The sequence below is a fragment of the Trichechus manatus genome, unplaced genomic scaffold (genome assembly GCF_000243295.1).
Source record: "Trichechus manatus latirostris isolate Lorelei unplaced genomic scaffold, TriManLat1.0 scaffold00081, whole genome shotgun sequence".
Lineage (NCBI taxonomy): Eukaryota > Metazoa > Chordata > Mammalia > Sirenia > Trichechidae > Trichechus > Trichechus manatus.
This window is the reverse complement of record NW_004444017.1, coordinates 9171885-9185209: the sequence shown is the minus strand read 5'-3', so window position 1 is coordinate 9185209 and position 13325 is coordinate 9171885. Positions and strand designations below refer to the sequence as shown.

The 13325-nt window shown below is 36.8% G+C and overlaps 1 protein-coding gene across 1 annotated transcript in view; it reads right to left on the bottom strand.

Annotated features, from left to right (window-relative positions):
• The window catches only part of CFAP54 (cilia and flagella associated protein 54), a 379568-nt gene that overhangs the window by 211505 nt on the left and 154738 nt on the right, over nucleotides 1-13325 (bottom strand). Inside the window, exons 27-28 of the mRNA XM_023735735.1 lie at nucleotides 2969-3097; nucleotides 402-516 (exon numbers count right to left, since the gene is read on the bottom strand). Coding sequence (XP_023591503.1) covers nucleotides 402-516; nucleotides 2969-3097 — 244 coding nt within the window. The remainder of the gene's footprint in view (nucleotides 1-401; nucleotides 517-2968; nucleotides 3098-13325) is intronic.

The following is a 13325-nucleotide window of genomic DNA, read 5'->3' as shown; positions in this document are numbered from 1 at the left end:
GGGGGGTGGGGGGAGGGGAGGCTGCTGCAGACATCTAGAGGGTAGAGACCAGGGATGCTGCTCAACATCCTACAATGCCCAGGACAGTCCCCCACAACAAAGAATTATCTGGCCTAAAATGACAACAGTGCTTTAGAATCAGAAGACTTAGGCTCAAGTTCAAGCCAGCTGTGTAATCCTAAATGAATCGCTTAATCTTTATGAGCCACATCTGTAAAAAGTGGTTAACAATTCCTTATTAACAGGGCGTTGTCAGGATTAATGACATAAAGTAAAAGTACTGTGTAAACCTTAAAGGGCTTACCAAATGCTAATGTCATCTTAATCCTTTTAACAAAATATTTTCTAGTTTTAAAAAAACATAATGCTAAACAGAAGTATACAGAAAACAAAATAATTACATTGCTTTGTCAGTTTGAGTAGGTGCGTCTCCAATAAGGCCAGCTGTTCGTTTATTTTTTCAGGCACTACTATCTGCTGTGGCTTCTTAGTCTTTAAACACTTCTTAGAAGAACCCTAGAAACATTGGTTAAATGTCAGTACATCAACAAATTTCAATAATTGTCATTTTCAAACGACATTTTTAAACTATGTTTTTATACTTTCATGCTTGGTAGACAAAATTATGATAAACAGGGCTAAAAAATACTAATTAATAATAACAGCAATGCATTTGAACTAAATGCCAGACATAATTCTAAGTACTTTTGGGAGACTTAACAAAGTATTTCTTACTCTCCCCTCTCCCTTCCTCCCAGTGATTTCCCAGCCCCCTCCAATATATACACTCTTCTTAAAGCAGCTGAAGATGTGTCTCTCAAAATCTTCAAAAGAAAATTCCCAGCATGCCCTCAGAAACGTATCCTTTTATCTCTTTTTTCCCTTTCTTTTTCCCAGGAGGATCTTTTTTACAACTAAGCTGATTGCCTTTACTACTTTGCCTTTCACTGAAGCATAACAGGATGAGTAATTAATGGATTAAGAATTGGCATGTCTGCACTCAGGCATCCCAAAATGTTTTCAACAACTGGAAGCCTGAGAAGTGGCCAGTTAATGTTTCTTGCTCTTCTCTCAAAAATCTTCCCCTGCCCGTTTGGGCTTAAAGGGACCTTCAGTGGCTTTAATGATTTCTGATTCCTATACATTAAGTATTATCTTCTTTAGTCCCTACAGTCTTAGTCAAAAGGAAGTATTACAACCTCCTGCTGCACTAGAGGCTACCATGATGTGAAGGGTCAGGGTCCTGAGTCAGGGCCTGGGTGAAATCAAGGGCTGGCTGATGGACTTTGAGATTAAACAACACTTGGTGAAAACCACCTCAAGTTGTCTCCGTTTGATTAAAACTCCCTCTAGACAAAACAAAAGTATTATGGTTAAACAGTGATTTTTGAAACCTTTTATGGCAAACAAGTGCTTACTTGGAAATTCAATACATAATAGAAATGGAGCTACTCTAACTGAAACAGGGTCAGGGATGAGTCTCTTTCCCCACCCCAGTCACGGAGGGGGCTTCAAGGAATTCTTAGTGCTCCTCAGAAATCTGATAAACTAAGTAATATTTCAAAATTGGGTCTACAAAAACATTTAGCTGCATAGTTTCTTTCTTTTTTTTTTTTAACTGTGCTTTAAGTGAAAGTTTACAGTTCAAGTTAGTTTCTCATACAAAAATTTATACACATATTGTTATGTGACCCTAGTTGCTCTCCCTATACTGTGACAACACACTCCTGCTTTCCAACCCGGATTGCCTGTGTCCATTCAACCAGCTCCTGTCCCTTTTTGCCTTCTCATCTCACCTCCGGACAGGAGCTGCCCATTTAGTCCCATGCATCTACTTGAGCTAAGAGGCACACTCTTCACAAGTATCATTTTATGTCCCATATTCCAGTCTAATCTATGTATGAAGAGTTGAATTTAGGAATGACTTTAGTTTTGGGCTAACAGAGAGACTGGGGGCCATGTCTTCCAGGGTCCCTCCAGTCTCAATCAGACCATTAAGTCTAGTCTTTTTACTAGAATTTGAGTTCTGCACCCCACTTTTCTCCTGCTCTGTCAGGGACTCTCTGTTATGTTCCCTGTCAGGGCTAACTGCATAGTTTCAAGGAAAGGCAATAAACCATAGCTTTTAGTAAGACCCATGCTCAGGAGGCAAATAATTTTAAGTCTCAGAAATTAGCAGTCTCACAAAGTAGACAATTTAGGTATTACGATGAGTTCCAGAAATCTACTTTCAATAGAGAGTAAAAAACTCTGACATGTATTTACTACATTTAGTGACCCTCCCAAAACAATGAAATCTTAGTTTTGGAAGAGGCTTTATAAGGCTTTTGTCTAACGATCAACTGAGTATAGGTAGCTCACTATCGTCACCTAACTATCAGTACTGGTGATGGGGTTACAAATGAGATCTGTTCCTAAGTGTGTCTTCAAGAATTTGTAGGTAAGTCAGAACAGGTGCCTATGGTTCTTACGCAGCCTTACTTTAGTGCAAGAAAAGGCTCAAAGCTTTTTCAATGATTTAAAAGCTGCACGTGCAGCAAGTAAAGGTTTTGTGTGAAGAATTTGTTGTGAGTAGGGGCTGATTCAGTAGTTTCAAAGTGAGGGCAAATTTATATAACATTAAAGGGCAAGAACAAGTTGTCCATAAGTCTGACATTCATAACCTGGGGACTGCCGGTACTCAGCATTCTAGCATGGATTCTCTTTTCATTTTCTTAACTACAATTCCAGGGAAGTAGCAGGAGGAGGAAGAAGAGAAGAGGGGTGGGGAGGGAGGAGTGGAGGGCAAGAGGGAAGAGGAGGAGAAGGATGGAGGAGGGAGAAAAGGTCTTCACTATATCACTTTTCTTCTGTGTAAATATGGAAAATTTAAAAATAACCTATTTTCTAGTATATTTAAGAGCCCTGTATGAATCCTAAAAGATCCAACTATATATATGTTTAAAGATGAGAAACAAAATCCAGTTACCTCATCTGTTGGTTCTTCTTGTTCACTAATACCAAATAGAGATCTGCATCCTGATGTGATGTCCAACATCTTTTTTCCATAATTTATAATCATTACTGCTAAATCATATTCCTTCCATGAACGCAGAATCTAATTAAAAATATTCATCAATTATCTCTGTTGAATACTCTTGTCTATTTTCAAGTGTCATACATCATCTTTCATAAATTAAAATGTCTTATAAATGTTTTGAGTCAAAGAATCCTCCTATTTTTGTTAAGGAAACTGGAAGTTTAGCTCTAGATCATATTTCCCTAGAACTAAAACTAAAACTGCATGATACCACTGTTGTTGCTATGTGCCACTGAGTCGCTTCCAACTCATTGTGACCCTATAGGACAAAGTAGAACTGCCCCATAGGGCTTCCTAGGCTGTAATCTTTATGAGACATCTTTCTCCCACATGGCGATTGGTTCTATTACTTTAAATAAAAGACTAATAACAGGATCTCATCAATATTGAATTCCTCATAATTCTCGGTCATATAGCCATATACATTTCGGTATAGTAAATTAACTATTAAGAAAATATTTCCATTCAAAAGACCTATGTTAAAGCAAATGAATTCTTAAAGACCACATAAGCACCACCTCTTGAGTTACTTCCTAGATGAAATGGAATAATTACTGACCTCATTGAGGTCTTAGGGGGGCATTTACATCAGTAAATAATTTACAAGACATTCTGGTAGACAACTGGGTTAGACATAAGCTATTTTTGGCAGATTCTCCATGAATCGTAGAGGAAGTGCAACTTTTTTCATAATAAGGGTAGTGGAGGGGGTGGTCCACTCTTCTTCTTACTCACATTGCCTATTTGTTGTTAGGTGCCATCGAGTCAGATCCGACTCATGGCAACCCTATGTACAACAGAACGAAACACTGTCCGGTCCTGCACCATCCTCACAATCACTGCAATGTTTGAGCCCATTGTTGCAGCCACTGTGTCAATCCATCTCCTTGAGGGTCTTCCTCTTTTTCATTGACCCTCTACTTTACTAAGCATGATGTCCTTCTCCAGGGACTTGTCCCTCCTGATAACATGTCCAAAGTATGTGAGACAAAGTCTCACCATCCTTGCTTCTAATGAGCATTCTGGCTGTACTTCGTCCAAGATAGTAACAGTAACATTGCCTATTACCAATTGTTATTCTTTGGCCTTCTCTACCCTGGCCCTTACCTACCTCTCGAGAGTAATTTTCCATCACTAATCTTCCAAAATATTGAGCCAAGTATAAATTCTGACACCATGGTGAGGACTTCATGCCGTACCACAGCTAAGCTACTTCCCAGAACAGCTTTCCCCACCTTATTAGTAGAGCTTTACCTTGTCAGTCACTAGGCTACTAACTGAAAGGACAGCAGTTTGAACCTACCAGCTGCTCCGGGAGAGAAAGATGTGGCAGTCTGCTTCCATATTTACAGCCTTGGAAACCCTATAGGGTCTCTATGAGTCAGAATCGACTCAACGGCAATGGGTTTTTTGTTTTACCTTGTCACTGAAAATTCAGATCTAGCATCAACTCCAGGAACGCTCCCTTGCCATCAATCTGATTTGCATATACCCTACTGTAGCGCAGTGTCATGTGAAGAAAACCTCTTCATTGTGAACTCCATTAGGGCAACTATCCAAGAGTATAAGTAAGCTTGGAGGAATTTGTTATACACAGCTGTATTCTATTAAGTTGAATACATTAGTATTTAAGTATCACCTGTGCTGCTCATGTAGGAAAGAAATATATAAGGTGGCTGAAGAATAGTGAGTGGCTGCTTAGATTTAATAAGACGTACGTTATGCAAAGTGCTGAGAACTAGAAATACCTCTGTGGGACCACAGCAATGGTGCTAAACTAATGCTGGCTGTAAAATGCATGTGGGAAGGAAAATGTTGAAATAAATTTTGAAAGAGTAGATGGGGATAGATTATGTAAAGCCTTGAAGATAGGCAAAACAGTCTAATCTCACTATAAAACTGATACGAGAGAGTGTGAGTTTTGTTATTAGAACACAAATGAGCTAACGTTTGTTCTACACTCTACTTAATTTCTGCTTTTCAACATATTTAGATCCTAGGTTTATAGAGAATTGTGCGATCTTTTCCCCTTGTTTTAATATGGTAGTAAAAAAAATACTAAATGATAAATTTTCCAATTAAAAAAGAGACCAATTATATATAACATACCAAATAATGAACAGAAATAAAATACCAGATATTTAGCGTAACAATATTAAAACAGTGCAAAAATAATTTAAGATGATGAGTCTCAGAAGTGGCATTTTAGTTGGAATTCTAGGTGGCGCAACGGTTAAGCGCCCCACTGCTAACCAAAAAGTTGGCGGTTTGAAACCACCCAGTGGCTCTGCGGGAGCAAGACCTACTAATCTGCTTCCATAAAGATTACAGCCAAGAAAACCCTATGGAGCAGTTCTTCTCTGTCATATTGGGTTGCCGTAAGTTGGACTCGACTCAGCAGCATCTAACAACAACACAACAGCAACTTTTAGGAAAAAAATACTGCTGCTTAAAGAAGAAAGACTGTGCCATCTAAAAAGATACCCATTGTTTAAACAGAACAAAGAAAACAAACAGCCACTTGAATAATTAGGTTTTACATTTCTTAAGAGAAAATTCAGTGGTGTTTATATCAAACGAACACCTGAAATCTGGGATTCAGGGCTAGTCTAGGTTTCTGGGACTGAGGCCATGCTGGAGAAAGCTTCTAGAATGGCAATTCTCAGCACATCAATTTAAAACAAAACTAGCTGTAATACCAAATCACATATACACCTTTAAAAAAAAATTCAAGAATACAGTGTCATTTCTGTAATAACATCACTTGGATTTCAAAGTTCTGTCAAGTGGGAAAAAAAGGGGAGTGTAGTCATGGCTGGTAAATCAGGAAATGCACAGAGCCAGCCCTGAAGCTGCCATGTGCTATCAGAAGCTAAAAGGGGCAGCATGTGAAGGTCAAGGACTCAAATGCTTGTTGGAAACCATGTTTATTCTAGGTCAGCACTCTTCTCCCATCTTCCATGTGGCTGTTGCAAACCCTCCCATTCTCCTCAAATCTCTGAAACCCGCCCTTGCTCTCCACCTCCTCAGTCTCAGCAAATGACCTTGCTTCCTTTGCACACAGAAAACGTAGGGAAATTTAGCTCATCTCCTATCCGCAGACCTACACACTCACTTGTACCTACGACCATCCCTCCCTCCTGTTAGAGAGGAGAGGTGAGTCTCCTGTCCAGACTAACCCCTCCCACATGTGCTTTGATCCCATTGCCTCCTGCCTTCTCAGGGATCTTACTCTGGTGGTCATCTCTTCTATAACAAAAAAGCCTATTAGTTATTGAAATATAGTGAGTAGTTGTTCATTGACCTGGAAGGAGAATGTAGTCTGGCTTTCTCTTACTGGAAAAAGACCACACTTCCCCTGGAAATACTTATTGATAGAAGGGTTTAGGGGAAAATGCCCAAGTAGATGAATATACTCCAAGTAACCTTGGAAGCCCAGGTGAGGTGCACTGTTGGTCCAGCACAACAATTAATATGTCTATAATTGTATTATTAGAAATGGAAGGGGGTATTTTGGATTGTATGGGACTCCTGCTTTCAATAGTTATACCATGTGACAATGGCAGAACTAGTAGCAATGGGAAAACTCTCAAGGTTGAGGAGGGGTGAAGAACAACAGAACAGCTTTGGACTAATCAAACTCTCCAATTCCTTCTCTTGCCTGGTGTTTCCAAGCAGGACTGGTCCTTTGGACTAAATGCTCTTCCTCTCTCATTTTAGACACTGTTCCTAAGTGACATCATCTGTTTCTATTGTTTCCATTGTACTCTACATGCTAATGACTCTATGTCTTTACACATATTTGGCTCTCCTGAGCTCCAGGCCTTTAGGTCCAATTATATAATGGACACCTCTTTAGATATCCTACAGATACCAAAATTCAATACGTTCAAAACTCATCTCCACCTTCCTATACAAAATTACTCCTCACCTAGGGTTCAGTGAATAGTATCATATTCATCCAATTGCCCAAACCATGTAGCTGAATACTATTGTTGACTCTTCCCTCTCCCCTCCTTATTCCCCATATTCAATGGGTTTCCAGATGCTCAGTTCTACCTCATAAACAACTCTTGAATCCTTCCAATTCTCTCTCCCTCCTACTTTTTCCACACTAGTTCAATTTAACATTTCTCAGGATCTAACTAATCCCTTGCCTCAGGTCTTATCCCGTTCTAATCATTAGCTACTGTGTAACCAGAATAACATTTTTTCTAAAATGCAAATCTCATTCCATCATTCCCAGGCTTGAAAACCTCAATGAATTCTCAATGACCTCAGAACATGGCCATTCATCATCTAGTACCTGTTTAATGCTCTACCTTTTAAGGTGACTGAGGCACTTAATCGTATCTTCCACAATTAAAGGTAAACTTGATTCTTTTCCAAAATTGAAAATTATTTCATATTTTCTCACTACTTCCTGAGGAAATCAATGTTAATGATTATGTATCCGTCATATATTTTCCCCACTCTAATATTTCCCTTTAAGCTTTGTTTATAGTGTCTCATCATAAAAAAATATGTTTTAACTATCATATAATTATCTACCTTTTTCTTTGTATTTTTTGAATTTTGTGCCTTGTCAATAAAAGTTTCCCCTAACTTCAAGGTCATATAAATATTTTTAGTTTATGGTGTGTGGTAGGGCTCTGGCTTTCTTTTCTTTCAGATGCATGATCATTTATACCAGCATCTTTTATTAAGTAAACTAATACAATAAATTTTTCTCAATGAATCAAATGCTACCTTTGTCATATATTAAATTCTTCTGTAGACTTGGGGCTATACCTGGACACCCTATACTATTTCATTTAACTCTTTGCCCATACAATTTTTCGCTAAAGTGGTTTTATGGTAAATTTCAATATCTATTAAGAACTTATAAATTATTTTATTCAGTTCCAGAGAAACCCCATTGGGATTCTGATTAGAAGTGCATTAAATTTAAATATTATTCTAGGAAGGATTTACATTTCTATAATATTAAGTCTTCTTATTTGGGAACCTGCCATTCCCTACCATCTGTTCAGATCTTATTTTGTATCCTTCTGTAAGATTTCACAGTTCTTTTATTTAGATCCTTTAATATATTTTAAGTTTAAAATACTGTGTATTATAAATGGTATATTTTCCACTCTCCATTTCCAAATGGCTATTACTACTATAAAAGAAAAATTATTAGTTCATTTGTGTCTTACATTCAGTTACTTTATACATCCTCTTTTTAATTCTAGTAATTTTTTTTACTAGGTTCTCCTGGGTTTTTGAAACTTCTACAATTACAGATACATTATATTCTTCTAATATTTATAAAATTATTTCATATCCTCATCTACTGCATGAGCTAGAACCTCTAAGAATATTGAACCACACTGTTAACAGTCTGCATCTCTTTCCGTTGCATGATTTTTAAGGAAATGGATTCAGAAATTTGCCACTTAGCATTATATTTCCTGTAAAATTTTGTAAATGTCTTCAACATTATTTAATGCTTTCCTTATATTTCTAACTTATTTAGAAATTTCATTAGGAAAGGTTGCTAAGTATTATCAAATGCTTTTGCAGATATATATATAAACGTATAAATATATATAATCGTATTGTTTTTCTCCTTTAATTTGATGATATAACAAATTCAAGTTTTGTTTCAATTTATAATTAATTATTAATACTTGACAATTGGACTATTCTAATACTTGAAAGTTATCAGGTGGTACTGAGGAGCAGAGAAGGGTAACGTGACAGAACAGATTAAAGGGCAGTGGTGGGAAGGAAAGAAAACTTCTTCACAATTGTGCCCTACTAAGTCAAGCACATTCAACATTTTAGTTATACATACAAACACATATATATACAAATATAAACTTACACAAGCATATTTATATACACACATATATAAAAATATATGCACATATATTTGCTATTTTGATCATTTAAAATATTTCTTAAGGAGATATTTTTAAATCACACAGAATATTTGTGTTTTTAATCAAGTTCTCCTTATATTTCTTGGAGTTTTCACTTTTTAATACCATTATGTTTGGTGCATATAGGTTTATGACTACTGTATCATCTTTGTGCCCTACACATTTTCACACTATATAATGCCTCTTTTGCCCTGCTTACTGTTTTGGGCCTGGAATTCTGCTTTTTCTGTTCTTAAAATTGCCATTTCTATTTTATTTTTGTTTGCATTTGGCCACTACCTTTGTTTATCCAATTATTGTTCAACCATTGTTTGTCACTTTGTTTTAGGGATGTTTCTGGAAATAACATATATATGGATTTTAGGCAATCTTGTGTTTTTTGAGCCCATTCACACTTAATGAAATAACCGGTTGATTTTATTCCTTCCATCTGAAATGCTGTATCTTTCTCCTTCTTCTTACTTTTGCTGAATTAGCGAATTTTCTGTTCATTTTCTTCCCTGTTTGTCAATTTAGAAATCCTACTGTACTTTAAAGTTCCATTCAAGGCTACATATTTCTCTGAGGTATCACTAAGCATACGTTGCTGTTGTTAGTTGCCATATAGTCATTTTTGACTCATGGAGACTCCCTGTGTACAAAGAAGTCTCTCAAAGGAACATAATAATTTTATACTATGTGTATTTTGTTATATATATCACAACCATACATCAAGAATTTCTATCTGTTCCCAAAAGAAAGTCACTAAGACATATTATAGTCAAATTTGCCAAAATCAAAGATAAAGCGAGAATTTTAAGAGCCACGAGGGATAAACAAAAAGTTATCTACCAAGGAAAGTCAATAAGACTAAACTCTGACTACTCAGCAGAAACCATGCAGACAAGAAGGCAATGGGACAACATATATAAAGCCTTGAAGGAAAAAAATTGCCATCCAAGAATTATATATCCACTAAAACTGTCTCTCAAATACGATGGTGAAATTAGGACATTTCCAGATAAACAGAAGTTTAGGGAATTTGTAAAACCAAACCAAAATTACAAGAAATACTAAAAGGAGTCCTCTGATTAAGAAATCAATAACATCAGATAACAGCCCAAGACTAGAACACAGGACAGGACAACCAGATATCAACCCAGACAGGGAAGTCACAAAAATAAATCAAAGCAAAAACACTGAAAATAGGGAAAGAGAGATGACAATATGTAAAAGATGACAACATTAAAACTGGCCAAACTGACAAAAGAAAAACACAAGAGGAAGCCAATAACCTGAATAAGAAATGAGATGGATGATATCACAACAGACCCAACTGAAATTAAAAGAATCATAACAGAATACTATGAAAAACTGTACAACAAATTTGAAAACCTAGAGGAAACGGACAAATTTCTAGAAACACACTACCTACCTAACACAAACAAAGGTAGAACAACTAAATAAACCTATAACAAAAGAAGAGACTGAAAAGGTAATTAAAAAACTCCCAACAAAAAAAAGCCCTGGCCCTGACAGCTTCACTGAAGAATTCTCCAAACTTCAGAGAAGAGTTAACACCACTACTACTAAAGGTATTTCAGAGCGTAGAAAACGACGGAATACTCCCAAACTCATTCTATGAAGCCAGCATAACCCTGATACCAAAACAAGGTAAAGACACCACAAAAAAAGAAAATTACAGACCAATGTCCCCCATGAACACAGATGTAAAAATCCTCAACAAAATTCTAGCCACTAGAACTTAACAATATATCAAAAAAATAATTCACCACGACCAAGTGGGATTCATACCAGGTATGCAGGGATGGTTCGACATTAGAAAAACAATCAATGTAATCCATCACATAAATAAAACAAAAAACAAGAACCACATGATCTCATCAATTGATGCAGAAAAGGCATCTGACAAAGTCCAACACCCATTCGTGATAAAAACTCTCAGCAAAATAGGAATAGAAGGGAAATTTCTCAGTATAATTAAGGGCATTTATAAAAAAACCCAACGGCCAACATCATCCTAAATGGAGAGAGTCTGAAAGCATTCCCCTTGAGAATGGGAACCAGACAATGATGCCCTTTATCACCACTCTTATTCAACAGTGTGATGGAGGTCTAGCCAGAGCAATTAGGCTAGAAAAAGAAATAAAAGGCATCTAAATTGGTAGGGAAGAAGTCAAAGTATCTCTATTTGCAGATGATATGATCTTATACACAGAAAACCCCAAAGAATCCACAAGAAAACTACTGGAACTAACAGATTTCAGCAAAGTTTCAAGATACAAGATAAACATACAAAAATCAGTTAGATTCCTCTACACCAACAAAGAGCACTTCGGAGAGGAAATCAGCAAATCAATACCATTTACAATAGCCCCCAAGAAGATAAAATACTTAGGAATCAATCTAACTAGAGATGTAAAAGATCTGTACAAAGAAAACTATAAGACACTACTGGAGGAAACAAAAAGAGATCTACATAAGTGGAAAAACATACCTTGCTCATGGATAGAAAGACTCAACATTTTGAAAATGTCATTCTACCGTAAGCAATCTACAGATATAATGCAATCCCGATCCAAATTCCAATGGCACTTTTTAATGAGATGGAGAAACAAATCACCAACTTTATTTGGAAAGGGAAGAGGCCCTGGATAAGTAAAGCATTATTGAAGAAGAACAACAAAGTGGGAGGCCTCACATTGCCTAATTTTAGAATCTACTCTACCATCACAGTAGTCAGAACAGCCTGGTACTGGTACAACAACTGATACATAGACCAATGGAACAGAATTGAGAATTCATACATAAATTCATCCACCTATGAGCAGCTGATATTTGACAAAGGCCCAAAGTCTGTAAAATGGAGAAAAGATAGTCTCTTTAACAAACGGTGCAGGCAAAACTGGATATCCATCTGCAAAATAATGAAACACGACCCATACCTCACATCATCCACAAAAACTACCTCAAAATGGATCAAAGACCTAAATATAAAATCTAAAACAATAAAGATCATGGAAGAAAAAATAGGAACAATGCTACAAGCCCTAATACATGGCATAAACAGAAAAGAAACCATAACTAACAATGCACAAACACCAGAAGAACAGCTAGATAACTGGGAGCTCCTAAAAATCAAACACTTATGCTCATCAAAAGACTTCAGCAAAAGAGTAAAAAGAAAACCTACAGACTGGGAAAAAAATCTTTGGCTACGACACATCCAATCAGTGTCTAATCTCTAAAATCTACAAGACACTGTAAAACCTCAACAACAAAAAGACAAACAACCCAGTTGAAAAATGGGCAAAGGATATGAACATGCATTTCACCAAAGAAGACATTCAGGCAGCTACCAGACACATGAAGAAATGCTCACGATCATTAGCCATTAGAGAAACGCAAATCAAAACTACAAGGAGGTACCATCTTACCCCAACAAGGCTAGCATTAATCCAAAAAACACAAAATAATAAATGTCGGAGAGGTTATGGAGAGACTGGAACACTTATACACTGTTGGTGGGAATGTAAAATGGTACAACCACTTTGAAAATTAATTTGGCACTTCCTTCAAAAGCTAGAAATAGAAGCACCATACGATCCAGCTATCCCACTCCTTGAAATATATCCTAGAGAAATAAAAGCCATCACACAAATAGATAAATGCATGCCCATGTTCATTGCAGCACTGGTCACAATAGCAAAAAGATGTTAACAACCTAGATGCCCATCAATGGATGAATGGATAAACAAATTATGGTATAGTCACACAATGGATTACTATGCAACAGTAAAGAACAACAATGAATCCGTGAAACATGTTATAACATGGATGAATCTGGAGGGCAATATGCTGAGTGAAATTAGTCAGTCACAAAAGGACAAACATTTTATGAGACTACTATTATAAGAATTCAAGAAAAGGTTTAAACACAGAAGAAAACGTTCTTTGATGGTTACAAGTGTGGCGGGGAAGGAGAGGGGAATTCACTAACTAGACAGTAGACAAGAATTATCTTAGGTGAAGGGAAGGACAACACACAATACAGGGGAAGTCAACTGGACTAAACCAAAAGCTAAGAAGTTTCCTGAACACAACCAAACACTTCAATGGATAGTGTAGCGGGGTGGGGGTCTGGGGACTGTGGTTTCAGGAGACATTTAGGTCAACTGGCGTAACAAAAGTTTATTAAGAAAATGTTCTGCATCCCACTTTGATGAGTGGCATCTGGGGTCTTAAAAGCTAGCAAGCAGCCATCTAAGATGCATCAACTGGTCCCAATCCACCTGGAACAAAGGAAAAGGAAGAAC